At 41.2% G+C, this 20,015-nt stretch overlaps 1 protein-coding gene across 1 annotated transcript in view; it reads left to right on the top strand.

Moving 5' to 3' along the window:
• The window catches only part of LOC139111802 (membralin-like), a 46,967-nt gene that overhangs the window by 21,305 nt on the left and 5,647 nt on the right, over positions 1–20,015 (top strand). The window contains exon 11 of the mRNA XM_070672314.1: positions 16,341–16,440. Coding sequence (XP_070528415.1) covers positions 16,341–16,440 — 100 coding nt within the window. The remainder of the gene's footprint in view (positions 1–16,340; positions 16,441–20,015) is intronic.

Below are 20,015 nucleotides of genomic sequence, written 5' to 3'. Positions count from 1 at the left end.
CGATATCCTGGGAGTTGGCGTTTTAATCAGGGTGTCCCGTTCGTCTCGGATATCTCGAACACAGAGAAAGGGAAGAGAGGGCGGAGGAACGGGGAGGATGGACGAAAGGGTGGTAAAAAGGGGGCGTCAGACAGGCGCCAAGCGAACGGTACAGACGGTCGACTCCCTGACGGCCGCTTGATGGAACCGAGAACTGACTTTATTTTCCGCGGACCGTTCCTCTCATTCTCCAGTTCCCTCGACCGTGCGCGATCGGTCGCCACTTTTGTCCTCGCAACAGGGTGCCAAAATATAGTACGATCTCCACGGGTGTTTCTCCTATCTTCTTCATACTTATATATATTATATATAAATTTACGGTTTTGTTTTAGTGCTCGAAAAAGACATATTTATTGCTTAGACTAAAAAAAGGACTTAAAAAATAAAAAAAAGCGAAATAATTAGATTAAATCAATCATAAATTGTTTGATTGATTGATTCGTGTAATCGTAAGGAATAAAAAAGTAAGACACTTCTTGTTTTATTCTCATTGAATTATTATATGGGAAACGAAAAAAAAATTAAATAAATTTTTTGAAAATAAATTAACGTTTCGTGCGTCAGTTCCATAATATAAATTGACATTTAAAATCAATATTCGCGACTGCATTTCACAAAACTATGACTATATAAAACAAGAAAATAATTAATTTTTGTTATAATGTACATTTTTTTCATTGATTCGTCTATCCGTCGCAGCAATAATGACTCATTAATATGGGAAAAATACCGGATAGTATATTAATATAAAACTAATATAAATTTACAATATATTGCGAATCTTTAATTTAATAAAATTTTTGATAGAAACCAATATTTTTTATTTAACGTATTTATCAGTAAAATTTATTTTTGTATGTCATTTATTTATCAATATGTTTAAAATATTTTATGTACCTAAATAAAAATTTATATATATATAGTATATATATATATATATATTTTTTTTTCCGCCGTTATTTCTGTCGGTGCGCAAAACGCGCTGAAAGAAACAATTATGTTACAACTCGTGATTAATATCGTTTAACGGCACTGTATGTTTTACGGTATTCCGTCCAAAATGAAAAGTCGGGATGGTATTTGCCACGTGACAAGGTGCATGATTAATCGTAAACAGCGGATAGAAAATTAGTCCTCGTGAGATAATTAACCAGTATAATTAATCGTCTTGACTCCCGACCACACAGTTTAGAATACTAAACAGACTGTCATCCGTGTCCAGAAAAATGCGTCTTTCGGCTGAAAGCTCATTATCTTTCTTTTTGCCATTATTACTTTAAACTAATATATTTTCGAGAGTTATATTTAAATTCGAAATCGTGCATTGATATTTCTTCGAGAAATTTTTAAAGTGCACAAAAGAAGAACGAAGGAGTTTCGTGAAATCGTGATAATAAATTAAGCGGAGGAGTACTTGTTCATCATCGAGGCAACCATATTTTGAGAGAGAATTAATCGATAGAGTGATTTGACGGTAGCAGTGAGCGTTGCTTTCACATTTCAATCCGCCGCAACTGCAGAACGAAGAAACATCAATCTTGAGGCGAAACACCCTTTAGTAATCGATAGGTTCTAATAAGTTAGCCATTTCGCAGCCGATTGCTTCTACACGCGAATAGTTCATTTCCCTAATTTAATTAAAACTCCCAAGCTACAAAGGATATATGAACCCTTGCGGCAGGCTTTAGTTGGCCGCGAAAAATCTTAAGATATTCTGAAAACAACGGGCCAATAAAGTTAACGGGAGAACACGTGAGATATTTGGCTGTAGAGCGAAACGAAGAATAAAGAAATTTGCAATTTCGTAGCCTAAGTAAAGCGGGTTGTATGCACCGAGCGCCAACGCGGCGGGAGACGCGCTTATAAAATTAAGAGATAATGAGAATTAACGACGATGACAGCAATCTGTGCGCGCCTTGATACTGGCCTTCTCCGTGCGATCAGTCGAACAGATCGCTCTCCACGCTCCTGTAAAATGAATACAAATTTGCATTGCCTTAACTTCCAATGAAGATTACAAATGGCGCGGTATGCATAAACGTTTATTACGCGAAATTTCCAAGAATAAAATCATTGTTCTAATTTATTTATTCACGCGTTCCAGCGCATTTTTTTTTATGTTCTATATAATTGATTGCGTTATATTGCATTAATATGTACACATGTTCAACACCGTCGGTTGCCTCTATCCGTTCTGTCAACTCGTATCGTTATTCAACTTGATAATTTTCATCGCTCTCGAAACTTGGGCGTACTCTTGACCGACCGCTTCAAGTACTCTCAACACTTTCTCGCGCACTTTTAAGCATCCTTTCGCCGTTTAACATTAAATCTTTGATCGCCTTTGACTCTTTCATCGAGTGAACAGGTTTTTAGTTGAAAAGAAGACGAAAGGAGCACAGTATTCTGACATATTCCGCAAGACATAAAACTATATTCGCGTAGAGCATATTTTTTAATTTTCTTTTTTTATAGATAACCGATGTAATCTCTGCATTTTAGTATGAAGTCGTAAAGCATTATATTAAAAAATTTATTCAAATTACATATCAGGTTTTATTTTTGAAGTACTCAATGTGCTTTTATTATTAATATTATTTTCTTTGCAACTTTTTTACAACTTTAATAATTGTGACTTATAATATGCAAATTTTTCTTTTCTTAATATTTGTAATAATTGTATTTTCCGTAAGTGTGCAAATGCTCATATGTGAGATTTAACGTACACGAGTTTTTATCACAAAAAAGGAGACGGATGCGTCATGCGGGTATTAATTCAGCGTGTCATTAAAACTGGGATCTGGCGTATGTTTGCCAAAGGTTGGTTTTATGACGTTGTCAAAATGAAATTTTCATTCGGCAGATGTAATTCAAAACGGGTTTTTGAACAGAAATATAAATGGTCGTTGCTGCACGTATTTTGTTAACATTTCACGAAGCGTATATTAAGAAAAGAAATGGTAATATCTTCCGTTTAATTAATATTGTAAGACAAGGGAGAATCGTTAAATTTTCGTGAGAATTGTGCGCAGATATTGTGTGATTATGAATTAAATTATTATTATTTCAAATTATTAAACAAATTTACGAAAAAAAAGATCTAAAATGCCAAAAGATAATAAGACGATACATTTTATTAATTAACTCGTTACGTATTTGTATAATGTGTATAAATTTCCGTAAGAGCCCATCTTTTGATAGTTTTATTAGGCGATCTAAGAACACGTTGGAATTCGAATCAAATCAAACGTCGGGGATTGATAAAAAATTGCGGCTGGTAAATAAAATAAAAGCAGACCAGCCGGAAAAATATAATACAAGCGTAAATACACGATAAATCTGCCGGAAAACATTTCCCACGATATTTGTTTCACCGGTCGTGATTCCTTTCTCTCGTTCCATTTGTTGTATTTTTATCACATCTATTTTCACCTCGCCTGTTCCGCGTGTCCGTCGATGCGTATTCGTCCACGACCGGGCACACATTGCGCTACGTACGCGCATATAGTTAGCCATTTATGTATCTCAAATTCTAGCAAATCCTCGCGAATCTGCCGCTGAACGCAAATGGCACGTGTGGACAGTTTCACATGAGATCGTACGTTTTGAGATTATAAGTTTAATTGGTATTTGCGTATGTGCGTATTTGCGTGTCTGCTACAGAACTCATTTGCGATGAATAACGGTGGCGAATTCATTTAATCCCGATACTTTTAGAGAGTTCATTTCCAACGCATCTTATACGGTAAATATTCAATTGAATTGTTCTCCGAGATTATTCCGTTCTTTCCATCATTGTCGTTAAATACCGTGTAAACCAACGATTGAAAGAAAAAAAAAAAAAAAAAAGAAAAATTACAAATTTTACGCGCGCTAGAATATTTATTCTCGACGAAGGAAAGGCCGGGATAACTGTTTCTTCATCTTTTTATATGTATTATGTATTCTCGTATGTAATTATTTTTACTAACTGCCTGAAATTTCCTCGTCGTTCTGCAAACCTGGCAAACCTCGTAAGGTTTGTTCAGCTTGGAACGGCTAGTTTTATCCGCCCGTGAGCTCTGATCTCCGTGCGAGTTTGCAAAACCGAGGATGCTTCTGTTACAGATAAATAGCGGTCAGAAACCGGTGGAAATTCCACGCGTTTAATATCGCTCGTATCACCATTGCGTTTACTTTGACCTTGCGTGCCGCGGTTGTGTGCGATCGGCGTGCGCACTGTACGTCGTTTCCGCTGCGAGCCCGCGGGCGGGTTACCTTGCGCTCATTTGTGTACCTGAAATTCCAACAAATCCTCGTGAATCTGGTTCGGCGCGCAAAAGGCACGCAACGACATATTCGCTCGATCGCGGAAGTCCGTCGCCTCGCATCGCGTCGCGTCGCTGCCTCGCTTTCCCATCTCGTCCCGTTGGTTCGCGCATGGACAATTTCATTACTCGTATTGGGGGGGTTGCTGCTGATGGTACGCGACGGAGGATGGTAGCGGAGGGCGCAGCGGCGTGTGCAGGCGAAACTACACTATTAAATGGTGTCCTGACGGGCGCCAGTTAGGTGCACCATGGTATAGCCCATTCTCGTCGTGTCACTCCGAATCTATTTGCATAGTAATGGCGCCGCGCGTCGCTTCCCTTCCAACCCCTTTACGTATAAATACCGCCGTGGACTGTCATAGAAAGTACCGTCCGTCTGAAGCGAAACCTCTGCCCTCCCCCTTGCCTGCCTTCTTCTCGCTGGAAGATTTCCGAAAGCGCCCTTCGGCTTCCTCCTCCTCCTCGCTGGAAAACACTCTACGGGGAATGCGCATTGCATAAATTTGAGGGCTTGGCGTTAATCCAGTTTTTTAATTCAAGGCCCATCGTGTGTTTTGCATACACATAGGCGCATCGAATTTTTTTAAATCTTCCTACCCTCTCCCCCTCATCCGAATCACTTTCAATTGCGAGGTTTCGCCTCGTTGACTCGCATCACGCTCGACTGTTAAGTCGTTTTCCTTATCGTGCCCTGCTCCGTTTCTTGTACTTTACGCTAACGATGCCGGAATTGACGGCGCATTTGCGCGTATTAATCTGCAGTATTTCGCAATATGATGATAATTTACGGGAACATGCTCGGAGCTCAAACGAGGCGTATTAATAACGCGAGAAGCTGATAATGTGGATGTTCCGGGAAATGCTACCGGCAGTGAATATACGTGTGAATGTGGACAAGTAGACGGCAACGGTTGTTGCTAATTGCCTCGTGACGGTTCGATAGAATTTCTTGATGAGCAGCTTATTTGCAGTAATCGCTTTTCTAAATATGTATTTCTTATAAAACATCATTTCGCCGTTCGTTAAAAGGCTGCATTCGGAAACGCGACGTCTTTGGTTTTATCTATTAATGACGATTATGAATGTAACGTTATCTTATCGAATAACGCTCGGTACGGATTTTTCAACCGGCTGGTTATTGTCTGGCGTCGAGACATCGCAATAACGACTATCGACGATTTTAATGATAATCTTTGTGGTCGTTATGCACGTCCTCTCGAGAGAGAGGAACTTAAAAATCGAGTATTGTTTTCGCGTTACGAAAATAAACGGCGTGAATTCGAAGTAACCGTGAATGGAAATTAGCTATCTCGGAAGATTGTCTCGGGAGATGCGTTTCAGTTATATAGTTCCCGGCACTTGAGAGTTTAGGGCTGAGCCAAGTGAAGGAAGTTGTATAAACCTGACGCGACGCGCGCGCGATGCTTGCGATAATTAGAATCTTATTGTAAACGCCGCCGGTTTTCGTTCGCGCAACAAACAGAATGTCAGACACCGATGCTCGCTGGAGCGGCTACGTGCGATCCCCAATTATTCATCGTAATCCTAATTATCTCTCTCACTTTTGATTCGTCGCGAAAATCCGCGACGCCTCCATCTTGGTTCTCCGTAAGAACGCACCCCCGAGACAAAGTTCGCAATAATTAGGAAGCTCGAAAGGAATGAAAATGTCAAACGGGCAAATGTAGGGAGTACGATTAAGATAACAGAAACGACGGACTTTTTTTTTCTGTTTTTTTTTTTTCTTTTTTTTTTTTTAATGCAATAATGAACTATGACCGATAGTTTGCTTTTTCTATAGTGCTTTTCTGGGAAACTGGCTTTTCTCGGGCGAGCCGATGAACGGAGAAGGAAAAAGAGAGCGGGAAAAATACACAGAAAACAACCATAATAGAGGTTAATTACGGAGAGGTGATTGCGAAGATTGGGAAGATCATCGGAAAGAAAAAGAGTATCGGAAATTCTGTATCCTTCCTCTCTCTTTCTTCATCTTTCGCGTCTCTTTGGTTGCCAAGCTACCGTCACACCCGAAGGAGTTGAAGCTTCTTCCAATTATAAGAACTCGGTCGCGTGGTCTTTAATTTTGCTTTCAATGTTTGTTCATATTTAAATTTTGTTTTTTTCTTTTTTTTTTTTTATTCAAGCGACAGAAGATACTAAAATTTATATTAAATCTTGTAACTATTATTTATTACGAAATTTATAGCAAAAATATTGATAACTTCCTTTTTTTTCCGCGTAAGTAAAAATTTTCAGAAAATAATACCGTGCTCGATGTTCATTGAGAGGATATTGTGTACGAAGCTGAAAGCTCCTCATATTTATAGACGGAAATTTTAGTCGCGATTATCGCGAAGAAATTACAACTCCTCTTGCGTATCATGGACGGGAATCACAGCCTGCCCGCGGTAGTAAGTTTCGCGAAATGTGGAATTACATCGTCTACTTGTCTGCACTCGGCACTTTGCCACCGTACAACTAGCATATTTCTCGAGGCGAGAGCCAAGGAAGTACGAATTTCTTACTCCCTGACAGGGCTCGAACTTTAAAGGACTTCATTTACTCGATTCGGAAACTCTTGCCTTTCGTGACTTTTCTCGAAGGGTTATTCTCGACTTTCTATGATCTACTTGCTTGTTTCGGCGATGACTTCTAAAGCTACAAATCCGAACTTGACTTTGGAAATTTTATATGTAGTCTTTGTTCAATTTTTATTTTTTTTTTATTTTTTTTGTAAATTTATATTTTATTATATTTCAGAGATCAGAGTAATTAAATTTTGTGAAACTCACGTCGTTCATATTTGCGTGCGGATTAAAAAAATTAGTCTCGCAGGAAGTAAATGGGAGAAAGTCGTATACATACATTAGATCTTTGCCCGTAACTGTTCGACAACATTTTTAGATAAATGATTTGCGAGATGTTGTTTTCTAAGATACGAAGCTTGTCTAGTATGAAATCGAACTTAATCAGATTAGAGGATGACGAATTTCTCTCCGTCTTATCTCTTTGTTCTCGGTCTTACGTGTTTCTCGCATCGTTCGATTCCCAGACCCTTAGCAAGATGTAGCGTGAGCGCGGGCACGGCGCGATTTCACACCCTGAAATCGATCAGGCGTGATTCCTTATAATTGGTAACATTCGGCTCGCTGCCGCGACGCTTCATCTTGCTTTTCCTCTTCTCCTCTTTCCTGCGACTCGAAACGCCTCGAGCTACGAAGCGTACGAGGACGCCTATCGGGCGGGCGTTACCATGGGATCGAAGTATATCGCCGAGACCTCGTTACTTTCCCGATTTCTTACGTAATCGAGACGCCTCGCTGATTCGTCATTTCGCTGGGAGAGACCGATCTTCTTCGATACTTGTTAACGAGTGCTTTTCCTTTGGCTCTCGTAACGAAAGAAAACGAAAAGTAAGAATAAAAGACGTGAATGGAACACGCGCGAATGGTCGCAAGATCCCAAACGAGAAAATTCGCTTTATCTCATCTAACTGATTTAACACTCGCGGGGATTTAATAGTTTTTTTTTTTTTTAAAGGAGACAAAAAAGTGCTTTCCTTATCCTTCTTTATATATATATATATATTTTTTTTTTTTTAACGTGTCTAAAAAATTATACACGTGAAAGTTGCACTGAAATTTTTCTTCTTATCAAAGTTAAGAGTCGTTATTGCGAGGTTTTCGATTTTTTTACTTGGACGGCGAGATATGGACGCCCGTGCTGGGTTCTCGAGGTCGCGTTCCCTAAAAAGTTTATTTGTAATCGGAGCATCGGGAGATCGTCAACGCGGTTTCAAACGTTGCCCGGCGCAGGAAAGGAGTTTTTTTTCCATTTGTTTCGCTCTTTTCCTTCTTTTGCATCTCTCGATGTTTGAATTTCCGTGAACGAGGACGCCTTCGTGGAACCGAGGTGGAAACGGATGATCTCTACAAGTTAATTTGTAACTTGAGTATTCCGTCCAGGAGATCGGGGGTGGTTTCTAGAGGTGGCTAAGGGAAACAGCGCGGCGGAGCGGTGGCGGGGACAACGGCGGAAGCGAGTTCAAGCAGGGTACACGGTACCTCGGGGTTGTTTGTTGCGCTAATGCCTAATTAGTGGAGTGGTATCGCGTCGCGACGAAAGCCGTAGCCGTAGCCATCGCCGTCGCCGTCGCTGCCGTTGCCACCATCGCCGCCATCGTCGTTCTCGCCGTCGTCAATTCCTCGTCCCTTCCACTTTGTCACGAAAATATTTCTCACAGCAGTAAGTAACGGAAGAGAGATCGCGCTTCTTCTTTGGTCCCCAACGTTTATCCATTCTCGTACTCAATAACGTCATTGCTTCTTTGATTCGATACAACCGGCGTGTGCATTTTATATTGCGATCCTATTGTTCGTTAATTACTCAAGCTTGAGTCGACAGCGAAAATTGATTAATTAATTTAAAAATATATATTATCGTATATTTTTCAGTGTTTACCAAATTAAGATTTATAGAGATAGTGTTTATTAAATTACACACGTTGAGTAACTTCTAAACCGGTTGAAGCAGTTATATTAATTATTATTAATTATAACGTGTATGCATTAATTATAGCAGTATTTTTCGTTTGAGACAGCTGTCTCGAATTAATGAAGGTCTGGGATTTTTTTTTTTTTTTTTTGGGGAGAAATAGCATATCGATTTCGTGCGCAATAGGAGTCCTTGGAGAAAGAGCTTCCGAGGGTGCGAGGTAATGCACCATCCGTGTGACTCCATCGACCACCCGTCGATCGGCTCTTTTCATTTCAATCTGGATACAAGTGCGCGATTGCCTATCTGCGAGCAATAACATAGCGCACCACGTCTAAGAGACTGTTAAGTATTCTTTTATAACGTTGCTGAAACCCGATCAATATTATTTCACTACGCTGCACCGACGACGCGAAGATAAGACGCAGCTTGGCGAACGAAATGTACAATATAAATTTCCTTTTTGTCGCGCGGTACTTTTACTTTTTCAGTGAAAGGCTTTCGAAACCGAAAAATCGAGTATCGAAGTATACTTAATAGCTGTAAAGAACACGCCAGGGCTCTTCGGGAACGCGAGACCGTGGCTTACATGAGTTGCCTGCCAATAGCCAGCGATCTCTTAAACTCTAATTCAGCCGCATAGTGGCCGACCGCCACAAAGTGGCCGCTATGGCACCTAAAAGACTCATTTTATCGTTTCGCCGCCACTGTGGAGGGAAAATAAGCAATTCCCTTTTTATTCGGTCGCGACGTAGTCGATCCGAACGAAATGCGAGGTCAATTCGCAGTCAAGCTTCGACATTAATACTCATTTTCCCGTAGATGGAAAGCGGACTATCGTTTACATTTTCTCGGTAGTTTGAGTTATTTATTTTATTTTATTTTTTTTTAATTTTTGCTCCTGTTTTTAAGGCGTATAAAATGAATACAGATTCGTGCGAATGTACAATATTTTACGCACTTAATGAAATAAAATATCTGCTATAAATTCAGCACGTTAACAGCATTAACAGTTTAGAAATGTTTAAATAATATTTCAATATTTAGCGCGTTCTTTAAGTATGCTTATTACAAGCTTGTACTAAAATATTTGCCGTGCGTTAGTCTGTTCTTTGATTTCATAAAATTTATCACGAGACTAATTGTGATGAGATCTTTATACATATATACTCTACGGCGTCATCGGTATAAACTAATTTTATATTTTATGTACCAACTGACGCACGAAAGGGAATGGAACTCGTAACGTAAAGGGAGAGCTATATTCGTTATCCCCTCAGGCGGGCAGTCAAGTAAAGGTATTCTGGCTCCGGTAGTTAATAGTTTAATCGCGGAGAATTTCTCGAAAGGAGGACCGACAAAGCGGGCGCAGTTACGAATGTAGATTTCGCCGAGTACTCACGTGGCAGATAGAGCTCGTGGGTTACGAGTAGCTGTGAGCCACGTGTCCACGTGGCGCCGGGAAGCACGAAAATTGGTATCGCCGGGATGATACCGTATTTCCATCAAGTTTCTCGCCGGTGTAAGATGAAATATTAACGATATCCAGGGCTTTGGTTATCGGTAACGGCCCGGGCCTTCTCCGGCGACCTTTCGAAATTTGCTTTACCGGCTCCGGCACGGAGTTCGCCGTATCCCGCGTAATCAACGCGTACCGCGGGGACGCGAACGGGGTCCGTCGCAAATAATCTCGAGGAAGTTTTGGATGTTGTAACTGGTCGTCTCCGATGGCCACGTCGAATTGACGTTACACGGGGATTCTAACACCTGGCTCGGGCGGCGCAGAAATTGTCGGGTGACGAGGCGTTTGCGCGAAACGCGTGAGGAAAACGTATGGAGCTGTATGCACGGTGCGAATTTGTCGCTAGTATTTATATTATTCGCGAAAACGTCTCCCTTTTTTTTTTTTTTTTTTTTCTCTCTTTTTTTTAAGCAGTTGCTGATTGAATTCCTAGTCGGGTGCTTTCTACGCGGGAATTGCGAAAATATGTACTCCCGGTCGGGCGAAATCCGCTGAGAGCGTGATAAAATGATCCCTCTCCGAGTGCGCCGGCCGAGTAAGGCGTCGTTGAGGATCGTTAATCATGCGATTCCACCTGCGGACGAAAAAGAAGAGCGGGAATGGCATTGAGAGGAGATCTCCAAAGCCCGCGCGCGGGCGTTATTGTACGCCTGGCAGGTTTATCCGCCCTTTAATGCAGCCCATCGCGTCCGCCGCGTTATGCTGCTTATACACACATTTCTCTCCGTGCCGCAATAATATAGAATAGGACTCGAAAATCGTTGCTTATTCCGCAAAGTGCGGGATTACCGTACGCCGTATGAAACGTCACGCTGGATGCGTGAAGGAGAACACCGCGACAATGCTGACCGAACAATATATGCCCGCGATCTCTGCGCGTATCGTTAAGGCGGCTCGCGTTAGAATGTTGATGAGCTCTCGGTCGTTCGAGGCCGACGTTTCAACAGAAGCGCCTTCCGTGATTTTTTATTCAAGTAGGTAATCCGAAGTAGCGCGTAATAATTTTTTTTTTTTTACCCTCCGAACAGCTGTTCGCGCGTGGGTGACGAAGCTGAGAATCGCCCCGGTATTTAACCAAATATCTGCTAACTTAACTCGCCCGGTGACGTCGTTTCGTCCATATCCTCTCGGGCCGGCTCGAACCTGAGCCGTGGGGGTGGGATCTTGTAAATACATTATCCAGATTTGTTATCGACAATCTGCGCTTCTCGGGGATATTCTCGCCACATGGCAGTATCCCACGATGTTTCCTTTCCACCCTCTCTCCCGGCCATCTTCTGTCTTCCTTATCCCTCGGCGTTTCGCTCTTCCTCCTTATTCCGTATTATACCCGTAAACTCTCTTACCTATTTACGTGTGGCCTCTTTGGCGTTCGGCCGTACGATCCCCCGTGTGTTTACATCGATATTATTTCATTTTCCGCTAGTCCTGTCGGTCCCGGGACACAACCGGGTCGACGCGACGCGACGCGACTCGATGCGGCGCGGCCACTCTCCCATTGGACTACAATGGGGGCGTAACCTTATTTACCGGTGCACGACCATCCCCGCTGTCTTGACCAAGATAAAGGCTGTGTTCATTTACTGGTGTTTTCCCGGTGTACACTCGAGGATCGATAAACTGTAAATTCGTTTATAAAGCTGGCAGAATCGTTCCGCGATTTTCTTAAATAGAAACGCGCGAGGTCATTCAACTCAGTTTAAGAAAGTTACCTTTAAATCCGGAACGCCGGCATATTTTTAACCGAGATTTTTCTTTTTTTTTTTTTAACATAACGACAGAGATATTAATTTCTTATTTTTTTTTTTTTTTTTTTTTTTTTCTTATCGCACAGATATCGCTTCGTTTCAAGTAGACACCGCCGAAAGTCTCTTTCCGCGTTTTTATATTATCTCGCTTTCCGTAACTTTTAGGAAGATTCTTTGAAAGATCTATCAATCCGATCGTACGACAGCGGACGTTGTCGTCGTCGTCTCTTGGCGGTCAGACCGATATATTTTCTCAGCACTCGGGGCTTTCCCGTGAACAGAACACCGCGTCGCCTTGAGAACGCCAGGACCCTCCACCAGCTTCTTCGGATATATCCTACCATCGGCCATATCCACCCGGTCACGCCGGGTTGACCGCACACGTACACATGTACACAGACCCGCTTGCGCTAACGTAAACCCGTACTTATACAGGATCGCTCAGGAATCTCTCGTTCCTCTCTCTCTCTCAAACGTACTTAATTTGCTGTAGCTTTTTATTAATAGAAGATTTTTCAAAATTATTTACTCTTATAACTATCGTAAAAATTGGTTCCTACGAAGGTACAACGTGCTACATAATCCAGAAAGAATGCATAAAACTTCTGAGGCACTCTGTATACATACGTGCGCAAGTGTGCGTGCGCGCACATGCACGTATATACGAGACTGATACTGGAGCGCCGCGAGTTTCGTTTCATCCTACTTGTTGGATAGGGTCTTTCGAGTGGCCAGAGGAAAGGACTTCTTCCTTCCTTCCTTCCTTCCTTCTTCTCTCCCCCGCTTAGGCGTCTTCTTTCCTTTTCCTCAAAACGCGTAGGGGGATTGTTTGCACTTTACCTCTCTTCCATCGCTTCACCTTAGTTCCCTCGGTTCTTACGCCCCGCGGGAACTCGCCACCCCGTCGTCCGAAGCTCAGATTGCTTTTATACCATGGATTGATTGACAATATACTTACGTTAGCCGAGTGGACCGTACAGTTATGGAGACTGCTACACTCTCTCCGTCTTCCTGTTTCCACCCTGTGCCACCGCCGTTAAAGCGCGACCCCTCTTCTGCTCGCCGGTACATCGCCGCGAAATCTTTCCTTCCCTTCTTTTTCCCTACGTTTCGCTCTTCCTCGTTCATTCACTTGTGTAAAAGTAAGCGATTTTCGAAAGGTACTGCCTCTCTCCCGAAAGAAAACACGAGCAATTTCTTACACAAGCGTACAGTTTCATTCGCCGGTTGCGCCACGTGCTAATCAAGTATAATGTAATTACTTTTTGTATTAAAACCACGTCTGCTAAAGACGATAGTATCGTACGTAAACAGCTTTAAGTGAGAGGGTCTTAAAAGCGTAACTTTTAATAATTTCTTTTGCATTAATATTAACCGAGTTTTGTATTATTGTGATTATCTTTATGGCAGCTTGATGATTTATTAATTTTCCTTACCCGAGAGAGAAATGCAGTTTCTTGAAACATATATTTCTTGAATTTATTTCACGATACTTCTTTCGGATACTGTCTTCCGTATTTCTTATATTGTAAATCTGTCACGTGTATGCCGAATGATTGTTACGAACTGCAGCCGACCAAAAGGCCGAGGATAAGAAAAAGTATGCCCTGGTGTATATTCTTTCGTACGATCTGTTACGTGAAAAAGCTCTTACATTTTGTCAATTATTTTATAAATTCATGATCATCTCCAAGCGATGACGTAAGTTTTTGGCGACGAGCGTTTCTTTTACCGCACTGTGCCCGTGTTAGACGCTTCTCTTGGATGATTTCCTATAAATACTCAACGGTGGTGCTCCCCGCTCTTGACAACGTGTAACGCGGAAAACGTTAATACATCGTTACGGCAAACACGATTAATCGCTAAAGCGATTTTACGCTGCTAACTTGGTTAATCGGATTGTAATTGGATGATAATCGTTATCGCATTGTCGATAGCAACATTAATGGAACTATGGTTTGAGCATTACGCGGGATGAAAAGTTTTCCGACCGTACCGAGCAGCTTGGGAGTAGTTCGGAGTCCGTTTGAAGTCCGAAAGTAACCCCTGCCATTCTTCGGTAGGGTAGCACTATTCAATGAATTCAGAATGCGTTTGGAGAGGTCTCCAGCTCCTTCCCTGCCCAACCCCCGCCCTTCCCCTCTTTTTCCAGAAAAGACGTATGAATCGTCGTCGGATGGTTGCGGTTCCCCGAGCGTGGGACACTTTAGAGCTTATGTCCCCGGAATACGTAACGTGGGATTTCGGATGGCGCATTCTTTCTCATTCCTGCGCCGGCTTTCGTACCACTTTTTATTTTATCGCGATTCTTTTCGGCATTTTGTATATTAAAATCATCTTTCTCCGTTCCGCAAGACGCATGGGCCGCATTTTTTAGATTCCCGATTGTATTTATTTCATATAGCTTTTATCGCGTAGAAACCATGGGAGTTTCAATCGATTAAATTATTTATTAAACCGCTTGATCGACGTTCTGCCTTCGTACGTAGCGTAAAGATATAATTTGTATCGGCGTTGGCGCGGAATGCAGCAAATACTTTGCTGAAACGTTGTTGACGGCACTCGAGCTTAGGTTAGCGATTTAAAAAGAGCATTGTCGATATTTTCATCGCGGCGATACTTTGTTAATTCTTTCCGATTTCAATAAAACATGACTGGCTTTATTGGATGTCTGTCCGGGAATTGTGTCGCCGCGAACGAAAATGGGATGCACCGGCCGCCTAAACTGCGCTTTACGACTGGCAGCGTCATAAAACTTAATGCAAAGCGTTCACGAACCAACGCCGGTCGTACATAAATTTACACATCATAAGATTTCGGACTCGCAAATGCATGTTGTATGTATTTATTTATGGACAAATGATTTTATCGCAGTTCGAGAATAAAGATCGTCCAATTTTTATTGAAAATTAAAGAGAAATTTTTCTTTTTTTTTTTCTTTTTTCTTTCTATTTTTTGTCCGTGTATACTTTCATCGCGAGAACATTTCGTCAAACGTAAAATGTTATTTAACGTTATTATATTATATAACGACAATTTTTAATGCAACTAATATACGAGTTAATTGAGAGGTTCATCATATACTCTAGAAAATTAGTCGTCGTACTCGTACCTCGAAAGGATATACCTAGACTTCTTTTTCTATCATCTTCCACCACACCCCTGCTGATCGCTTTTCTTTCTTCGGTTAAGGGTGGTGGCGTTGCCTCAACCCCGCCCTGATCCGTAAATATTGGCGACCTCGTAACAACTCCTCGTAAAAATCACTTGATTACAACCCCTCCCTTCGCCACCCAAGCGTTCATCAACGAAAAACCCCAATGAAAAGTGGACGCTTGCGCTTTCTTTCGTAATTATTCAAAATACAGGGAAAAAGATAATCACATAATCGCGTGTATAATTTCAATTACGAGAGACGCAGAAATTTTTATTTTTTTTTTTTATTTGAATTCCACAATTTTCTTCTAACTTTCAAAAAAATCCGATGGTTTAATTTAATAATCGAGATATTTTGACTAAATACGTAAACAATTAAAATCTTGTAAAAGGTTTTAATATCTGCTTGCTTTGTTTCGTCTGTAAATTCTGCGAGGTAATTAAAGACTTAATTTTTAGAAAAAACTTGCGAGTACCAGCCAGCTACTCAGTTATTAAGATTGTAATGTACTCGGTGCTTCCGTGCCAAACGTAAAATCATTTCCAATACTTTTCAGCAATTTTTACTTTATCTCTTATGAGAACTATGCTCTAGCTCGATAACGTATATTACGTTACGTACGATATATATATATATTTTTTTTTTTTTTGGACGTAATAACGGCGCATAGCCGCTAGCCGCGCAACGCGTCACCCTCGATATTTCAATAGGCTGAAACTCGATACGATCTGATCGATAGTACGTCCATATTGTTGCCACGGGGTGGGAACGTGCCATGTATATCGTTACGTTATGTAACCTGTTAAGTGGCTTGATGTTGTTACGGATTTTAGAGATTATCGTGTACATCGACGATAAATCTCGCTGCATTCCGTAATTTTACGTATTGCGGCCGCGCTTTAATTCGCTATTTATATCGTTGCGACGTGCATTCGCAATAATCGTTATCGATTGTTATTCGTCTCGGCGTGCGATATCGCGAAAGCTCACATTTTGCCACAAATCTTAGGAGGAGAGCGCGCTTATCTCGTTCCCGATGTCTAAGCCCACACGTGCCGTATCTGTTTCAGATTCTTCTACTTGTACCACTTCACCTTCTACGCGTATCATTATCGATTTAATGGACAATACAGCAGTTTGGCGCTGGTCACATCTTGGCTCTTTACACAGGTGAGTGTATTTCGTCACTTCGTTGAAACCCCAGGGTGATACCAACACCCATCGGTCATTTATCGAGTCTCTGGTTTGAGTTTTGAGAAGTCGGGAACCTCGATGCGATCCGACCATCGATATGTTCGACGAAGAACCGCGGCGGGAAATAAATTGCTTGATGAAAGTGCACGAACTCGAACGCTCGGTAAGACACAAGTATTTATGCGGTGTATTTTGGAATTAAAGTGGCGCGCCGTCGGAATCGTGAAATAATCGTCTTCACAATAAGAAAGGAAAAAAAAAAAAAGAGAAAGAAAGAAAACTCCTACGGGAATAGAAAAGTTTCTCAAGAAAAATTGCTCTTTTGCATTGAAACGGACATTGATCACGAATATTCCATGACCTACTTGCGAATACTTTGGTCGACATGGTCGGGCTAAGTTTAGTGAAAAAAACTCCACCGACAATTGAACTGTTTAAAAATTATATCATAGACTTTTGTCTATTCTTTCGGGAGGATGATATAAGCATTCTGCATTGTAGTGCGATGTCGTCGGTTCGACATCTGGCTTACGTCGATGAATAATTTATCGATCGATGCTTTTATCACTTATTTCTGATTTTTAAGAAGGCACACATTCATTAGTTCACAAATTAAATTTAAACCTTACCTAATTTTCGTTGTTAAAACCATTCACGTCCTTAAAATAAATTTACATAGGCGACCGAGGTTCGCGCATTAACAAGTAAGGGTAACGAATAAAAATATGTATTTAAAAAAAATAAAATTTTACATTTTACTGCGCTGCGTTTTCCAATATAAATCGCATATGAATTGAGGTATTAAAGAGAGAAATACCGGAGATATAGATTATATTTATTGTTTAATGTGGTTCGAACAAAATAAATGTACGCCCGGAGCATTAATCTTTTTCACATTGTCTGTATATTACGTTAATTAATATTGAAAAGAGAAAAACTTACTAGATTAAAAAAAAAAATAAAAAAATGTATTTAAAAATTGTACGAAAAACGAAAGACATGCGGAGCTAATTGAAGATAAATGTGTGCCGCTTGTGCAAATAACTTTACACTTAATTTATAATTACCGACGTCGATAACGCAACTACGCGGCATGTACGAAGAATAGAAACGAGCCGAGTTCGCGACTCGAGTTTGCACTTCCGCTTTTAGGAACCGCGTTGGAGATAGATGAGGGAAAATGGGAGCGTAATATTTTGCATGCGATCTCGCCGGCTACCGTTGGGAGAGTCCTGCGATTGACAGCCAACGGGTAGCAGGACGAAGAACGAGCCGTGCCACAAGCGTGGTCGCTTGCCTGGGATAGCCCAAAGCCGCTATCGCTCAAACTTAAGTTACGTAAACGCAACCGGGACAATGCTCCTGACAGCCCGATCGATAGAAATAATTTAATGCGGCTTCTTGGTTCTCATATACAAATGCGCGTAAGGATACTTTAATGCGGGAATCTCGTTCTCCCATCGAGAAGGGCGTGTCCCGTTTCCTCCGTTAAGTAACCCCCGTAAGATATTGTCATTTCCCATCAGCTGTATTCCATTAAGAAGTATGTGCCATTATTCTTGACCTTAAGTCTTACTAATTTGCAACTTTGATATTATTTGTATGTATCGCTCCCATTAATTAATCTATTTTTTTATATTTTTTTTTACGCGCAAATGTAAAATTAATCATTGCCACGCACTCGTCAGTCATCGGCATCACCATCAATTTATTTATATTACCTACTCCTGAAGAAATTGTCGAGGATCTTTTCGTTCCGCGCGGTTCACATCATCGCGACGACAGTCGGTTGTAAATTGTACGTTTTGCGTTTAAGTGAAGTATTCGCCGAGTTACGACAAACGATCGATTGTAATAGAACATTTGCCATATAAGCCGCCGGAATTTTAGAAACAAATTTGCCTGCTATGCCAATAATACGGTGGGGTAATCTGATTTGAGAGCGTACTTTGATAACGCAATAACTTATAATTAGATGATCGCGATGGCCGTATTAACAGGTATTATTATAACGGCGTTACGATAGATAGCCCGCTACGTTAATAACTACATTCGATATGTACTGTGTACATTTCACGCGTAAAAACTGAATACCATTAAAGTTTAATGGAGTAGTTAATTCACTCGATAAAAGGTGCAAATGCATCACGATACTGCATCATTACGCGCTTGGGGAAAAAGGATTACATTATTATGTCGTATTCGCCGTTCAATTGTTGAACACATTCATTGTCAATCAGGTTTAAAGTTTTAGCCTAACGTAAGAAGATTAGTAATATGCTTCGCACGTTATCACATCCTACGCGAGACAAATACAGAAGTTCACGTTCACGATAAATTTTGGTTGTAACACCTGGACAATTTTTCTTTTTTTTTTTTTTTTTTTTTTGCGTGTAAGATAAATTATTTTACAAAATGATTAATTGTGATAATTATTTTAAAATATAATTTATGATCTTTTAGACTGAAATTTTAGATTCCATATCAATATCACGATAACCCCTACCTGTTGGTGATTTAATGATTATAATGTACGGATGTATTTTTGTTTCTAATAATTTGCTTTCTTTTAGCACATAACAGTGAAATTTTATCAAACAGTATAGCGTATTATAAACGTAAAATAAAGGTAAAATAATTGGCGCATTTGAAAGCACGGCCGAATACACGCCGTGCAAATAAACCGCGGCTTAAGCCATTATATCGATGATGACAGACTTTGCTCAAGCGGGTTCGTTAACATGATCGACCATTTAACGAGCGACAATTATTTCCTGGCAACGAGTTCACGAACACCCGTGCGCGCCGGCAAAATTCGAAAAGCCCGGGGGCAACGTCGGCCGAGAATCGTTTTGATTCCCGGATGGCAAAGCTCTCGGGCCGGCTGTTACTGTAGGTCAGAGTTCAACCGATTAGCCCCGCGGCGTGATTATACGCCGATTCGATATCGGTGTCATTGGCGTTGATTATCCGCCGAACGCAAAACTCGATATAACCGGATCCCGCTCACTTTTCCCCTCCCCTCCCTCCCGCCCCTGCGACCATTTCTGCATTCCGCTCCCCGTCATTCTTTCCCGTACACCTTGGGATCCACTTCCCGCTCTTCGCCAATCTTTCCGTCAGTCGTCTTTTTTTTTTTTTTTCTCTCAAACGGTGCGGAATCGTTCCGCTCTTGCCGACGAATCACCGAGAATACCATTTCCTCCGCGTCGTCGACAGGTGCCCAGACCCCGAGATATCTATTTTCCATATCCAGGATTTTTCTTCTTGCTCATCCGCTCGCCACCTACGCTTCCACACCCGGCCCCGGCGCTCATGTTATTTCTTAACGCTAGATTTTTCAGTCCCCGAAAGGAGAGGAGTCCTCAAAATAAATACGGCGACTCTGATTAGGACGGTTCGCGTTTATGCGCTTCGATTACGTAAATAATTCCGACCGTGGTTGCTTGGCTAGAGGCTTAATTTAATCAGAAGTATTTACTAAATAACGTAATGAAGGGATAGGCAATTTAGGTATAGAGAATTCAGCTCCGCGGCATGTGTGTAAAGAG

Source organism: Cardiocondyla obscurior, linkage group LG25 (genome assembly GCF_019399895.1).
Source record: "Cardiocondyla obscurior isolate alpha-2009 linkage group LG25, Cobs3.1, whole genome shotgun sequence".
In the NCBI taxonomy this organism is placed as follows: Eukaryota; Metazoa; Arthropoda; class Insecta; order Hymenoptera; family Formicidae; genus Cardiocondyla; species Cardiocondyla obscurior.
The sequence above is the reverse complement of the archived record's forward strand: the minus strand, read 5'-3'. Positions and strand labels throughout refer to the sequence as shown.